The sequence below is a fragment of the Haliotis rufescens genome, unplaced genomic scaffold, assembly GCF_023055435.1.
Source record: "Haliotis rufescens isolate VD_foot unplaced genomic scaffold, xgHalRufe1.0.p SCAF_108, whole genome shotgun sequence".
NCBI lineage: Eukaryota > Metazoa > Mollusca > Gastropoda > Lepetellida > Haliotidae > Haliotis > Haliotis rufescens.
In genome coordinates, this window is record NW_025963789.1 from 337,296 (window position 1) to 355,081 (window position 17,786).

At 39.8% G+C, this 17,786-nt stretch overlaps 1 protein-coding gene across 1 annotated transcript in view; it reads left to right on the forward strand.

Annotated features, from left to right (window-relative positions):
- The first annotated feature begins 290 nt into the window (after positions 1-290).
- LOC124125439 overlaps positions 291-17,786 on the forward strand; it is a 36,722-nt gene continuing 19,226 nt past the window's right edge. The window contains exons 1-3 of the mRNA XM_048392073.1: positions 291-358; positions 10,975-11,636; positions 16,528-17,138. Of these exons, the coding sequence (XP_048248030.1) occupies positions 291-358; positions 10,975-11,636; positions 16,528-17,138 (1,341 nt within the window). The remainder of the gene's footprint in view (positions 359-10,974; positions 11,637-16,527; positions 17,139-17,786) is intronic.

Here is a 17,786-nt window from a genome sequence, read left to right on the forward strand (position 1 = left end):
TTCATGCCATCTTGATATGATGCAAAAGATATACACAGAAACTCAAACAACCAATGGAGGAGCTTGATAAAGTTATTACCATTAATGGCCGTGACCGCCATACTGAAAATCAGATTCGAACCTCTTTAACAAATCAGGGCATCATCTTTGATGGGAATAAATTTGACAGTTTCAGCTTCGGTCGATGCAGTGTTTTCTTCGGAGAAGATATTTATGTCGGAAAAACAGTCAGCTAAAATAAATTTGAGAAACTCTCAAGATTATTTTACAGCAATACCTTTCCTATTGATATGGCTGCCTCCGTCCTCCAGGCCCTTGCTGTCAATGAGAGTCCCATCAACGCAGCCTTGACCTTGAGGTAATCCTGTCTTGTTCTCAACAGCTGTCATGATGCTTTCAGCCTGTGCTTCAGATGGCCATGCTAAATGACGAGCACTGAGATTGCCTACAGACTTACAATCCGATGTTGATGTCCCTCGTCAATACCAAACTTGTCTGCAACTTCTCTATAAGATTCCCTGGTACCCAGGAACCACAAATATGACAGACCTTACCTTCAAGAGACTGTGATACGCATCTACCCATAGAGCTGGCTATATCTCCCGTGAGAATCTTCGATAAAATTTCAGTTATATCAATGTATATCTTGTAAACTTATACCAGTCACTGAAGGAAAACAAAGTTAATTAAGAGTTACTTCCCTTATTCAAGTCTATCCTTATAAGTAACTGCAATTAGTTTGAAGAAAAGGGTATGATGAGTTCATGAATAATTATGAAATAACACTCGTACAATTCTTTATGGAGCGTTGGAATCCAGTACAATACCTTTTTAAACATTAAAACATTTATAATATGAATATGACATTTTGTCACAAAATAAAAAAATAAAAAACATGCAGTGAGTGTTGATTTTCGATGCATTTACCTTTGACCGGAATCGAACCGATGTCAGTTGCAATTGATTACTCTTTAGACTGCCATTCAAAGGTTTCATTTGATACTCCTGGATTGATTGATGATTCCACGCTCGATGATTCGACAATTATTTTCAAAAAAACGACGGCAGCGGAGAGCGATATAACATATTGATATGACATAATATCAACATAATATTGTTATTGGTCTGTCATTGCCAGAAGAACAATTTAAAATATTAAAGATTGTTTTTTAAACGTTTACCATCCCTCCCCAAACTTCAGAACGGATGAAAGTAAGTATACACGTCGATGGGATGAATGTAGGGCATATGTGATTTTGTACCCAAAACAAAATTGTACCTAAAGTACCGGGTGATTTTATACCCAAGAAAACTAAACTAAATCTGTTTGATTATATTGATTTTGTCATGTTTATTGCAAACAATGAGCTGAACATTATGATAAAACATTTCATTAAGTTCATAATATGACTAACCTTAATGTACGTGGTATTTGATTAAAGTCAGTCCACATTGGCACAACTCAAATTGATTGATTGTGATAGGAAAATAATAAATTCCTGCTTCTGAAGAAGAGGCTAGTAAATTGGTGAACTGTAAATTAATTGTAGTGTTTTGACAGGAAGATGATAATAAATTACCTTTTCATAAAAAGTAATGTGTATCTTTGATTTCACAATGGTTCATGAGTATTCTCAGTTGGGCTAGTGATTCCAACAATAACATGGGCATATCTTACGCTGTAAAATGCATTCATACCTAAAGATATACTACCTCAGTTCTGTATCATTGATAACAGATAAAGAGCACAATGCAAGGGTACTACTGGAATAGAACCTGAGAAACCGTGAGATTAGGATCAGAAGCTTGAATCGCCTGAAACCATAACCATCAGATTAAGATGTTGAAGCAGATCTTGCTTCATTCAAGAGCTCATTCAGTGGACTTATCTCATTTTCAAGCTCTCTGGTAGAGTGGATATGACACCATCTTACACACATTGTAATATACATTAACCTGAAACAAAAACAACATGCTCTGAATCAAATCATCCTGAATAATCTATGTACAATGCTAACGTTAGGAACTGCAAATCTTTAACACCAAATATGACACCTCCACAACGTCCTTGGACATTCTTTGCATATAGGTAACCAGACCAAATCGTTGACTTGCGAAATATAACTTGCATTTGGACACAGCAAAGGCCAAAAATTAGCTGAAGACCATCTAGGCACTATCAAAGCGCATCAACACTCTGCCGTAAAAGGCGACTATGCTTGTCGTAAAAGGCGACCAACGGGATCGGGTGGTCAGACTCGCTGACTTGGTTGATACATATAACTCATGTATGGAGGGCGCTTGTATGGAGTATATACGTGACGTCATAGCTCGGGGAGTTCATTCTCGCCTGCGGTCTAGCTATAAAGCAATCAGCTTTATATAGAGCACAAGTGCATCTGTTAATTGAACTATTGCCATTCCGCTTGAGATCAACAAAACACTTCCAAAGAAGACATTGACAATGCAGTGGATGCTTAACTCGCAGATTTGCATGCAAGTTTGAATAGAGCTTCTTTGGAACTGCAAAAAATTAAATCTGAGAAAGAATTCGCGCGAACAATGGCAAAGGGGAGTATCTTCACGAGCTGATCGCCACTGAGATTTCACGCATTGAACGAAGAAATACGCACACCAAACTAGCAGATACGTCAGAGGCTGGGTGGGAAACAGTGGGTCAATATGAAGACAAGGAGTTGGCTGACAATTCCGACGATGAAAGAAGGTTGTTCCGAGCTGAAGCCAGAGCTGTTAAGAAATTTGAGAATAGGCGATCCAAGTTTGACATAATTTCTCCGTTTAGGTGTATTTGGTAGCGAGAGTGTTGTTTTGTTTGTTTGTTTGTTGTTTAACGCCGCACTCAGCAATATTCCAGCTATATGACGGCAGTTTGTAAATAATCGAGTCTTGACCAGACAATCCGTTGATTAATATCATAAGCATCGATCCACGCAATTGGGATCGATGACATGCATCAACCAAGTCAGGTTACAGGCAGGGATAAGTTGCACTCAACAGAGAAGGGTTTTATGGAATTTAGGATTTGGAGGAGGAGACCAAGATTACCATTACAGTTGGATTAAAAGATAAGTACATAATTGATTGAAAGGTTAGTTTAAATTGCACAGTTCTATGACAGCGATGTAATTAGCTTGTGAGGAAAGGTACTAGATATACTTGCACTTCTGAAAACTGTTCATGTGGCCAACCCCAACTTCGGGATAAAGGTACAAAATTCAACAGTAAAGTCAAAGTTCGGGATAGCGCTACGTACTTTTATCTCGATCTTAAGATAAGCTGGCAAATTTATATGTGTTCATGGAGTGAGCCGTTCGGGACTGAAGAATAAGGTCGCGATATCGATACATTCGAGATAAGGGGGTTCGATATAACAAGTTTCGACTGTTTAGATGTATTATATTTATTGTAACATGGTCACATATTATATTTCGTCAAAACCTCTTCCCCAGTGTGTAAAGGTGGTTTCTTCATAACACGTTCAGAACTACATACTGCATGTAAAACATATTCCCACGTAGCCTGTTACAATGTGATCCGACCCGTGAAGATCCGGGGTAGAATAGGTCTTCAGCAACCCATGCTTGCCGTAAAAGGTGACTATGCTTGTCGTTAAAGGCGACTTACGGGATCGGGTGGTCAGGCTCGCTGACTTGGTTGATGCATGCCATCGATCCCAATTGCGTGCATCGATGCTCATGATATTAATCACTGGATTGTCTGGTCCAGACTCGATTATTTTACAGACCGCCGTCATATAGGTGGAATATTGCTGAGTGCGGCGTTAAACAACAAACAAGCCAACCAACCAACAACGTGATCCGAAGAACTATCATGAATATACGCGGCTGTCAATAAAGGGATTATATTTAGGTGAATGTCAGCTACCTTCATACACTTTACTGGCAACGTTAAAGGTATCATAAAGTATGTCGGGACATAAAGTCACAGAGTTGCTTCCCTTAGTCGTGTCAGGATCCGCTAATCGCTCTGATAATGATCTGATATACATGTATATCAGCACATTTTGTCAAGGAGTATCTGTGGTGAAATTGTTCCTGTTTACTATTTTCCTTCATGGAATTTATATTTACGGAACACTTTTTACTGTTTTCCACGCAACATTTACAAAGGCAATATTTGTTCCAGGTGGAACTAATTCCACGTCGATCTGATCATCGTTGAAAATAATTTTTACTCTTGCTCCTACGTTTCAACAAAGTGTCACCAGTCACAACACTCCTCTAACATTAAACTGACATGCTGTGACGCTAAAACATGCTGTTCAAAGTGGCGTTAAACCCAGTTCCCTCATCTCAATGAAAAGTGTAATAGAGTTGGCTTAAATTTGAATTAAATATTACATGAACGCATATATACATGTAGTAACAATCGCAAAGACGGAGAAAAATGTCAGTGAATCGGTGAACCCCAATTCCTAGTCATGTTAGTATTCGTATTCATGAAAAGAAACAAAATTGAAGGGAGATTTTTTTTAAAAAAAAACACATGCCAGGTGAAATGTTTCATTTGAAATCAGATTTTGGTTAATCACACACCCTTTGGAAAATAAATGAGTCAATATCACCAATCCATGATATTTCTAGAAAGGAAATTTACGCTTTTTTCAATAATATACGGACTATACGTGAATACCTCAATATTGGTGATTAAGCGTAAATAGATATGAACTCTCACAAACTGCTCAGTAACATTATTGTGATATTGTTGATATTCCCGTACAGTGCATATGTTTTTAGTGTGTTTGTTTGTTGTTTAACGCCGCACCTCAGCAATATTCCAGCTATATGACGGCGGTCTGTAAATAAATGCGTCTGTAGACAATCTAGTGAGTGTTATCATGAGCATCGATCCACGCAATTTGGATCGATGCCATGAATCAACCAAGTCAGCGAGCCTGACCACCCGATCCCGTTAGTCGCCTTTTACGACAAACATGGGTTGCTGAAGACCTATTCACATGAATATGAAACGAGCCATTTTCAATTCACATGTCTTTGATAGCGTTTGTGACATGTGCCACCATGGGTCAGGATACTTTTACCCTTTCGCGAATATATGCTATTATCACTGAGTGTGTTGTGATGGGAATTGTATTCTTTCGGAAGTGGCGATGCGTCTAGTTAGTTTGTACAATGACAGTTTAACTGTATAATTAGTCCTATTATCTGCAAATCCAGTATAGTTTGATATATATAAACTGCAATGTATGTGTCTGCTTCAATATTGAATTGTTAAGGGTCGCGTCCTACAGAACGCTGTGCAGTTTCTCAGTTTTTGCATTGCGTTTCATTTTGAGGGTCCAAAATGAAGCAGCCCATAGATGTTTACTGCTTCTGAGAAACCAGTGAGCAAGGCTATGGGTCGAAACTCCGCACGACGAATTGTGATGCTTAAGTAGACTTGGTCACCCGGTTGGACGAACGTTTAGATATTGTACCATTTGGCCACAACGCTAAGACAGCAACTATGTCGCTCGGCTGGGATCCCAGTTCCTGCTGCACGACCACCTGCTTAAAGTTGCCTCGAGATCCGTCAGGTATGCTGTATGCATAGAAGCATGGCAGGCGTATAATATCAACGTGGAGGGAATGAGTATTGTCTCATGCGTCTAGGGGGCACACAAAACTAGCTTCACAAATTCTTCCATTTTGGGAATCGACCCAGGGTCTTGGCGCAAACAGCTTTATGCGACTTTAATAATACCCTTAAGCGGAAGCAAAGCCTACTCACATCACAGGACAAGTATACTTACACAAATGTAGTTGGAAGTGGGGAGGGAGAAAGTCATAGAACTAATAACTATGTATAATATAAATGAATTAAGAACATTACTAAATGATTTCTGTAATATTAAATATTGAATTAGTGATATTACTAAATGAATATATAACATCAATAATTCCATCAGTTATGAACATATTAAAAGAAGAATTCGGCAAAGAGGGTTTGGGTGATCCTGGCACAGTCAGGCTAGTTAGGCTCATCGTCAGCTCAGCCCTTTTCCCCTCTACACACAGCCCAGAAAACGAATGGGACATATCCCAGGAAGCGCTGCCTCGTCGAACATACTCAGAATTTTTCGGAAAATGTGAAGACTCCCTAACACTACAGCTTCTATATTACCCAGATTGTCAGAAGGGCTGTGATCCTGGCAGCAAACTCGGGTACTCTCCCAATGTCATTCAACAGATCGGGAAGTACCAAACCTAAGGCACCGAGAACAATGGGAAGTCGGACAACATGGTACTTGGTATGAAACCATGACATATCAAAAGCGAGGTCCGTATGTTGCCATGTTTTTAATGAATCTTGTCAGTCACATCAGTGTCAAAAGGGACAGCAAGTTCTATGATGCAAATGATTTTATTAGATTTATCAAAAAAGGACAAGATCTGGTTTGTTAGTCGGGTCTGTATACGGGCCAAAGTTTTTTGTATTTATCATTTTCCATGTCGCCCTCTGCTTATTCTTGGCCATGCCATGGATGTGCTCCTGTGTCAAAACCACAAGCATGGCGAAGACGGTAATGAAAGGATCGAGCCACTCCATCATGTCGCTTAAGATAATGTGTTTGTGCCAAAGCTGGGCATCCACTTACAATGTGTTGAACAGTCTCATCAAATTCATTGCATAATATACATTTCATATTTACATTTTGATGCAAACTCACACGCTGACGGTTATTGTTATTTTAATCCATGTCATGACATTAGCAATGCACTAAATATTATATAATAGCGATCACAGTCCGCTCCCTCCCCAAAAACGTACACCGTTAAAAGCGTTCTTTTGTCTTCAGATTCCTGTTTGTTAGTTTAACGCCGCTGTATTTAATATGTATTTAACATATACGACATCGACTTGTCAATAATCGTGGTCCAGTCAAATGGTAACTGCTATTATGAACAAGGGTCCACAATGTTGGGATATGACGACAGACAATCAACCAATTCACCGAGCCTGACCATCCGATCCCCATAATTGCCTCGTATCCAAGGATACACACAGGTTGCTGGAGGCCTATTCTACCTATCATCACAACGAGGACTGATTAAGGAAATAGTTGTGTGATAGACATGTCAGTTACAAGAATCGGATACAGAACAGGGGGAGTAGTTTGAGCCTGATATCAAATAAATGGATATAGGTGAGGTGAAATTAGGTTTAACGTCGCGTCCAAGATTATTGCACTTATATAGCGACGTGCACGTGTGTGTGTGTGTGTGTGTGTGTGTGTGTGTGTTTGGCTGCTTGTACTAGTCCGGACTGATGCTGATTTATAGTGCTAGCTCACTGAGATACCATGCCGCAGTTTAACATGAATACCCCACTCATATCCCACAGTATACTAACTCCGAGCCGACCAGTTCTTGTTTTAGCCGATGCCGAGCCCCACAGGGTAACAACAAGTACCATCTTTTAATGTCTTTTGGTATGACGCGGTCGGGGATCGAACCCCGGACCTTCCGTTCTTCGGGCGGACGCTCTACCACTAGACCACGGAGGCGGTCCTAATTAGCTAAAGAACAGGGGGAGTAGTTTTAGCCTGATATCAAAGAATCGGATAAAGAACAGGGGGAGTAGTTTGAGCCTGATACTCAAAAAACGAATATAGGTCAGGGGTAGTAGTTTGAGTCTGATATCAAAGAATCGGATGTAGGACACAGAGAGTATTCTGATAATAAATCATAGGTTTTTTGTATGGTCATTTAAGAGAGGCACCTGGAGTTTTTCCAAATAATGTTAAATATAAAACTGTAATAAAATAACTGGTACTAAAACACCTGACAAACAATATGTGGGATTGTTCTTAACCTGACATTTCAGAATAAATGAGGAAGAGGGGTTGAACACCTTTATAATACAAGATATGTTTGATCTTTTCTGTAATTATTTTAGTTCAAAACAAGGGGAGTCATTTGGACCCAGTAGGGGAGTTAGCTTAGCCTAGAGGGAGTGGTTTGAGCCTGGCTAGGGGAGTCATGTGAGCCTAGGCCCATATGACTCTAGAGTCAAATTTAGGAGGAATCGTTTGAGCCAACTACACCAGCACTAAGATATTATATGTAGTATGGAGAAGGGTTTTTGTTTGTTTTGTTTGTTTGTTGTTTAACGCCGCACTCAGCAATATTCCAGTTATATGACGGCGGTCTGTAAAATAATCGAGTGAGGACCAGACAATCCAGTGATTGACATCATGAGCATCGATCCACGCAATGGGGATCGATGACATGTATCAACCAAGTCAGCGAGCCTGACCACCCGATCCCGTTAGTCGCCTATTTACGACAAGCATAGTCGCCTTTTACGGCATGTATGTGTTGATGAAGACCTATTCTACCCCGGAATATTAACGGATAAGGGTAGAAGTATCAGAATAGAAGGTGAACGTGGGACACAAGTTGGTCTGTCTATGTTCATGTGTGTGTCGTGCATTGTTGCTATAAGAGTTACCTGCCTTGTCCCTATTCGTGTCCGTGCAGCAGTTGTGTGCATGACCAGTTTCATTCACAACACAGCACGAGTCAAAGACAGCAATAGGATGAGACTTCCTGCGTATGACTGAATTTAGACGGAATCTGATTATAACCTTAAGGCAAAAGACATGAATGTCACACTGACCAGAACATACTCGCTGTGATTCATTTTCCCCCATTGTAAGTGGAAATAATGTGATAATACCGAGCCCTTAAAACCTCAATGGGCCCCAAATCTCTCATGTCAATGTGTGCTAGTCAATAGTTTCATAAATAAAAAGGACTTGTTTCAAAAGCGTCAAAAGATGGACTAAGTCATTGTATAGCGTTACACACTTGACAGAACATTAATAGTTTTCACCCCATTTAAATTTTCACAACTCTTTCGACAATTTACACCCAATAGAATCTGTATCGGGGTATATTAGAGGCAGGGTATTTTCTGCATTTTACGTTTTATATTTACAATGGGTTAAACATGTAAACCAACAACACTGCATGGCTACGGTACTGGGTTTAAGTTTTTTGCGCTATTGTGTCACTGGATTTACTGGTCGATCACTTCAGTCTAGTCAAGTCGCGATTGTTCACAGGTTGCCGTCGTGTGGCGGGAGTACTGTTGTGTGACGTCACGCAACAAACACTTACTGTGTAAATAACACGCAATGAGGTGTAGGATTACATCAGTGGGTTGCAATCAGGGCATACCCCATGTTTGATGAAACTGATGAGGAACCGATAACAGCCTAGCTTGCATCCGTTTCGCATTACCGAACTGCCATCCTAAAAAACTTTATCTCAGCACATGTTTGAGTACAAGAGATACAGATGTCTTTGTCAGCTGTCCTGTTGCGTAATTGTTATAATATAACTTAACTTACAATAGATTTATGTAACCGTTTGTCCTCCCGAAATGTGACAATTTTTGAAGATGTGTCAGGGTAAGGTGACCCTTTTCTCAATCCGGCAAATATCACAGCAATTAATATTACGGCTGGGATTATTAAGGCAGAAAATATAACATTCATGAAAGAGCAATTGACACATATAAATGTACAAAATATCAAATATTTATTGAACCTACCCATTATAACATTGTTGAGGTCAAAGATATGACTCTTATATTTCTCTGGTGATAGAATTATTCATTGAACCATTTGGTAAGACAAAACAAATGTTTATCGATAGATGTTTGTTGAGACACACACAGCGATACCACCAGCCTGTCTGTGAATAATCTATTCACTGAAGCATTGCCGCCAGCGTATGATGAGATGCTATCAACTAAATCGCAACACCTAAACACCGACCCATATAGTCGCCTCTGAGTGAGTTAAAATTTAACGTCGCATCGGCATTATTTCAGCGATATAGCAACGATATTCACCTCTGACGATAAACACACATGAATGTTGCTCAGTAGCTTTTCAGACCTGGTGTCACTCCGGTGTTCATTTGTGTCTGTAATTATTCAAAATCTCATCTTCTCAATAGTTTCTTGAACCTTTTATCCACACCCAACCTGTTATGACTCAACCCATGTGCAGTCAGCTCAAATATTCACTCGCCTGTCACCTATGAAGATCCGGGTTAGAATATTTCTTCAGCAACCCATGTCGAAAGAGGCGACTAACGTGATCGGGTGGTCAGGCTCGCTGACTTGGTTGATGCATGTCATCGTATTACAATTACGTAGATGGATGTTCATGATGTTAATCACTCGATTGTCTAGTCCAGATTCGATAATTTACAGACTGCTGTCATTAAGCTGTGCGGCGTTAAACAACAAACAAACAAATACTCGCCTGTCCGACGTCTCCTAATGTTAAGATCTTCAAAGCTACAGCAAGAAGGACATTGTGGTTGCTGTGTCAATATGCTTCATAAATCTGTAATATATTTTGTATTATGAGTACCACTCGGGTGGGCAAGGCACGGGTCGTCTACAGAAGGGAGGTAACTGTGTAAGTCACATTTATAGGGGGTATCCGACACCTGACCTTGACAAAACCTGAAATAAACAGCTCCTCACAGCATAAACTAGGTAACCTGAGAAAGGCGTGTTATCTCCCGAAGACGCAGGGTCATAATATATCCGGGTCTACCCTTAACACTCCATACGCCTCTCTCGGGTATTCCCAGTCTCGGGTAATTGTTCAGCTGAATAATTGCGATTGGCTCAGTCTCGTATGTCTCTCTATCGTCACGTCAGGTGACGTATATGTACATGTAGTGCAGATATTTATTCCTACATCAGATGTTACAAATACTGTTCATGTGCGGGCTATTTGGAGAATGGGACAGTTGAATTACATGAATACTTACTGACACATTGAAGCGGTACAAGTTGAAAGGCGAATCTTCAAGGGCCGTGGCTTCGCATTTCTGTCAGGCCTGGTAAATGTATGTATGAATCTGATACACCGTTGTGGACAGACATATCTGTTTATTGAAGGAGCCTTGTGTCTCGTGACGACAACAGTGTGAATACAGATGATTCTACTACCAAGATGTCGGATGCTCGCGTACATATAGTCACATGCTTGAATGTTGACTGTGAAATACAGTATGCTCGAATGTGTGAAGATCTGGAGACCCGGGGGGTCGTCTGTGTCATGGAAGGGAGGGGGGATTATGGCATCGGGTCTACTTTTGTGAAGAGGTTCAAGGAAATTGTGGAAAGCACCCTTGTGACAATAATACACCTGTGCCCTGACATGATCAACCGCCTATCGAGTTTAACTGACGTTCTCCGAGATCACCAAACTCAGAAATATTTATTCATACACGTCAAATCTACGCCGAAAGAAGTTCCGGAGGTTTACAAAAAAGTTACAAAGATGCTCTTAGTGAATGATTCATACTATAACAAGATCATTGACAAGGTTGTGGAGATTGCCCAACAGCGTCCTAGCTGTGTCTCGTTTGCTACTGAACTGGCCCACACGTCTGCTTCAGATTTGTCGTCTGCTACAAGGGAGGAGGATGGTTATGATTCTGACTCTGGTACTTGTTCTGACGTCTTTGTCAGTCATGTAGAAAATCAGCAGTGTAGAGACACCGGGGTTTACTTTCTGTCCAGCAAGATACAGTACAAGCCTCACCATCTCCTGAAATGTGAGTACATGTAAATATCAGATCCGGGGTGGGAATAGGTCTTCAGCAACCCATACTTGCCGTAAAGGTCGACAATGCTTGTCGTAAAAGGCGACTAACGGGATCGGGTGGTCAGGCTCGCTGACTTGGTTGATGCAGGTCATCTATCCCAATTGCGTGGATCGATGCTCATGATATCAATCACTTGATTGTCTGGTCCAGACTCGATTATTTACAGACCGCCGTCATATAGCTAGAATATTTCTGAGAAGGGCGTAAAACAACAAACAATCAAACAAACTAACATGTAAATATCACGTAAATGTGATATATTTCACTGATATTCTATGACCTAATCAATCAAGCAATCAAAGGTAGCAGAACACACGAGATATGATTATATATACAAATATATATATATATATATATATATATATATATATATATATATATGTGTGTGTGTGTGTGTGTGTGTGTGTGTGTGTGTGTGTGTGTGTGTGTGAGAGAGAGAGAGAGAAAGTCGCTACGTAGCTTCAGCAATAACATTTTCGAAACACACTTCCCTTAAGGACACATTGTACAATAAAAAAATAAAATTTACATTTCAAAAGATATATCAGTATATCTCAAACGTCTGTATCACAGATGCAACGTTTGTTTGCTTGGTTGCCAATACATTTTCTGGCGGTTGCTGCTGAAGATCACACCAATATATTTATACTGATTTACAATCTCAATAAGTTCATTACTAACTTTCAAGCTGTGTTTACATCCTACTGCCAAATAAAACTATTTGCGTGTGTTTTCTTCAGATTCATTTTACAAAAAAAATCATTTATAGAATTCAGTGAATTCTGTAATTCTAGAGGGCTGTCAGCTAGCAGCACAGTTGCTCGCATATAACAATACTAGCAGACAGATAATTATATGTTTGTTTGTTTGTTGTTCAACGCCGCACTCATCAATATTCCAGCTATATGACGGCAGATAATTATAGACAGTTCATCACCACCAAGGCTATAGCTAAGTGTTATACTTTCCATATTATTGGATACAAGTTAATTTTCTATGTCATTTATGTAGTAGTCATAAGTAGTGATAAATGTTCACCTTGCATTGTCTTACACCACTTTTACAGAATATTTGTCATTATGTTCCACACAGGGTATCGTTCATAGATTTGATTAGTTTAAATCTGTTACTGTTTATATTATATCTCAAATGTTTTCGCCAGTGACAAGTTCTCCAACCATTATCGAAAGCCTTACTAAAATGTATGAGTGTGTGAGTTGAGTTTAACGCCGCTTTTAACAGTATTCCAGTTATATCGCGGCAGTGTCAGCTTAATGTGGGAGGAAAGCCCGAAGTGATGCAGGTCTCAGACGTTTACCACTTCGGTGAAACCCACGAGCACGGGTATGGTGCTGACAAACCTAGAAACATAATCGGTGCGAACCGGGATTCGAACACACAATCATAGGTTTCTGGCGCGCCCAAGGGACGCAACTCTGCACAGCGAATCGCGGCGCGTCACACGACTGGCTGAAATGTATGGAGGCACAATTATGTAGTATATCAGATAGTTTATGGAGCATAAATATGTGTTTATAGGACTATCTGAAGTATGGTTTCAGCTTGTAAGACTGTACCTAGAAACGTAGATTTAACGACTGAAACAAATTTTGAAAATTTGAAATCAGTGCACAATTTTATTTCATCTTCTTGCCGATTTAGAGATATTGTCTCTGGTGTTAGTTTTGCTATGTGATACTGCGATGTTGTGCTGGATGTAAATAATAACGTAGCTGTAGTTACGAAAGATAATCCACAAAGCAATACTTATCTTTAATGTCAATTTTATAATGTATGCTATGTCTCATGTCACTTTCAATTCATTGTAATTTGTATGTTTATCATGTTTGGGAGAATTTGCTTGTTTGCCAATCCCTCTACTTTATGGAAGTAAGTATGTTTATACCTAGAAACGTCGCTATTTGCAATGAACCAACTTTGATAGAATGCCAAGCAAACAGAATAATATTATGTTGACTAAACACTCGTTTAAAAAGGTTGCTGATTGTTTACTAAAGAAACTTATAATCCATCATGTGATGATTACACCTTAACAATACCACGTCTATTTGGAAAGTACTTGTTGATGTTGGTTTGTTGTTTAACGCCGCGCTCAGCAATATTCCAGCTATATGACGGCGGTCTGTAAGAATCGAGTCTGAGCCAGTCAATCCAGTGATTGATATCATGAGTATCGATCCACGCAATTGGGATCGATGACATGTATCAACCAAATCAGCGAGCCTGACCATCCGATCCCGTTTGTCGCCTTTTACGACAAGCATAGTCGCCTTTTACGGCAAGCATGGGTTGCTGAAGACCTATTCTAGCCCGGAATCTTCACGGGTCTATCTGGAAAGTAAGTGGATTAATGTCACCGAAATCTATTACTGAGAATTATAAATGGCATACACTCATTGGCGTTAGTTTGTCCGACACTAAACTGTCCAGGTAGAGAAGTGTCTATATTTGCTACTTTTGTACAGAAAAGCTCTTTAAATGTGTTTTACTGAAACAATTGACGTTAGTTTTTTTTCCGATAATAAACTGTCCGGGTAGGGATGTGTCGATACTTACTTCATTTGTATCAGCAAATATTTTTATAAAATGGATTATTGATACAACAATTGATGTTAGTTTTGTCGACAATAAACTGTACAGGTAGAGAAGTGTCTTCAGTTGCTGTTTAAATGAGGTATTTATATTACAATATAAGTGAACAGCATAGCGGCCATGCTCGATGATCGATCCAGTGTATTATGTATCACTGTCAAATTATAAATACCCCGGAACCATTTGGTACCGGATATTTTCATGCGAATGGCAGGACGCTACAGACAGCCATGGAAGCAAATAGTACTCTCACGTGCGAGATAAATGATTGGCAAAGTACTGATGTCGGAGATGGAGATGCAACGTCATATCAATAATTAAACTAGGACAGCGAATGGGTTCAGGGTATTTATCATAACTGAAAGGATACTAGTATATATTAATACATTTGATAACGAGTATACATAGCGCAGAGCATCAACGTTCACACAAGATCATAGATATAAATCAGTTTGAATGTTGCATCAACAAAAATGTAGTGAATGGGCATAAAAAACAGTCATATATGCAACTTCACAATGATATCGAAAACCATGTCACGTTATGTCGCACTGTTCGTTAAGAATGCAACACTGATAACTGCGCGCAAAGATAACAACCGAGAGTGTATGACTGACTGCTGTAGCGTGCGTTATAATAACAGGCCTAGGACGGGAACAAAATCCGCCTTTCGCAATAAGAAGCTTATTTTGGAGAGGTGACAAGCAGGTTCTTAGAAAACAGGTCATTGTTATAAATACGTAGCAGCATGCGTCACCGCTTTTTATCTCTTTGCTATCGTTAACTTTATAAACTGAATGAATGTGAGTCTACAGAATTTGTATTATTCCTTTACGTTGGCCATTTGATTAATTTGGCATACCTTCTACTCGAATTGCCAAAACAGCAACCGATGTTTACAATGTAGAGCTAAGTTACATGAAGACGTGGTATTCTAATATCACGTGTCGATTGTGTGCAGGTGTGCAAGAAGATCCAGTTTCTAAACACCAGTCGAGCGTTCATCATCTGTCTATATTGTCGCAAAGCGGACAAATCAAAACGCTGCATTTACTTCCCTTTTTGGCGTCAGTCATTTAATGTGACCCGTGTGTACTGACTGACTATATAGTGACACTAAAGAAAAGTTTAAGAGGTAAAATCAACAACCCTTCCCATGAATACACTGTACGTCGTAAGAGGGATATCTTCAGATAGAGTGTTGACCTGTCATTTATTGCTCTGGCAGTGAGATATCTGTGTATTGTTTGGTGCATATCTAGGCCTACATGTGTGTGACCTTCCCAACTTTATAATGTCACCAAATAAAAGTATAAGTGGCAATACAAATACACTCTGCACTTAAACGCAGTGTACATGTACGTTGTAAACTGGATGCTTGCACTTCTTTTCTTTGTTTGTTTGTTGTTTAACGCCGCACTCAGCAATATTCCAGCTACATGACGGAGGTCTGTAAATAATCGAGTCTTGACCAGACACTCCAGTGATTGACATCATGAGCATCGATCCACGCAATTTGGATCGATGACATGCTTCAACCAAGTCAGCGAGTCTGACCACCCGATCCCCTTAGTCGCCTCTTACAACAAGCAGCGTCGCCTTTTACGGAGGCTTGCAGACAGATGGTTGATTAATTATAGTCATAGCAGTGGAAGTGAGATATGTCGGGCATTAGATATAGACTCTTCGGGCATTAGATATACACTCTTCAAAAAAAGAAACGCACAGATATATTTTTAGTAAATGTATTTACCTAATAAAGTGGATATATTGTTGAAGACCTATTCTACCCCGGAATCTTCACGGGTCAGTCTTCAGCAACCCATGCTTGCCGTAAATGGCGAATATACTTGTCGTAAAAGGCGAGTAACGGGGTCGGGTGGTCAGGCTCGCTGACTCGGTTGATACATGTCATCGATTCCAATTGCGTGGATCGATGCTCATGATGTCAATCACTGGATTGTCTGGTCCAGACTCGATTACGGTTCAGACCGCCGTTATATAGCTGGAATATGCTGAATGCGACGTTAAACAAGAAACAAACAAACAATCATTTATTAACCAACATATACTGTATTCGCGTTTCTTTTGTCGGTGAGTATATGAACATCAAATGATTCTTTGTAGACTCAGTTAGTCTTAGGGATATATTTAGGGCACCTTTTTCTCTTTATCTGGTCTTATTGGTCACTGTTCTTAATTCCACATCTATTTTCCAAATTATCAGGGTCATCCAAAGGTGAACTTCGAGAGATGTGCCGCCAGTCTAGACTTTATGACAGTAGCAACAGATCAAACACAGTTCGCTGTCTTCTGACCAAAGTCCTTCCAGAAATCTTTGCAAAGAAGGATATATCTGCAATAGTGGAACTTCTGGCGGTTCCAGTTCCTGTGATACAGAATAAAGTTTTAACTAAACTCGGGGACATCCTACTTTCAACTAAACACGACACTATTGATCGGGATGATCTGAAGTCAGCTGAAAAGGCTTTGTTTGAACGCTGTCTGACAGAGACTGATGTTATAGACCCCGTATTCCTGCATAATTTGATTTGCACGTACCTTCTGACTCTCACCTATTTGGCAGTGTCCCAAGAATCTCGTCATTCATCCTTGGATTACACGATCACACGGGTAAAGCAATACATTTCACAGCCAAGCTCAGGAAACGAGGTTCCTCTGAGTGACATCAGTGTGTTTGTCGATGACATACAAAAACGTATTGATGACGTCACCAAAGCAGTCACAGCATGTGGAACGAATTGGAAGCAACTTTGGTCCGTGAAGAAGAAATCCTGGCCTGTTCATTTCTCTATGATCTTGGGGACACTTATGGAGGTAAAACAGCAACTTATGTTGATAGTAAACATTCTAAAACACAATACCTAATTTCAAAACTCTTCATTTCCTCTTCAAGTCTTCTAAATTGTGGAATTTGTTTCTTGAAAGCATAGAGATAATTTTTGTTTGGTGTATCAACTTGCCTAGAATTGTATTACCCTTTCAGGGATTTCCGTTTTGTAGACTATACACTGGAGTGAGTGAGTGAGTTATGGTTTACAGTCACATCGGCAATATTTCAGCCATATCGTGACTAAATCAAGTTATATAGTCATGAAACACAAAACTGAACTAAAAACCTGTCGACAAAGGACAGTACAATAACTAGAGTATCACAGATTTTAGTTAAAACTAGTTTGAGAGTATATAAAAGAACAATGGTACAAGTCAACAACATAATATAAAAACGGGTTATAGATCGCCAGCAACCAAAGTTCGGCCACCACACTAGGGACCGAGGGGACTTACTATGCTTTTGCTTCCTGCACGGCACCCCAGCCGGGTTTACACCATCCCTTCAGTCGCTGGCGATTGTAGTCGATATTAACCACCAATTAAAACGAACAAATATGCTACGATTAAAATGTGATAGCTATAAATTTACTATGAAAGAAATGGAACTTATGTATCCTCTCCGGGGGACAA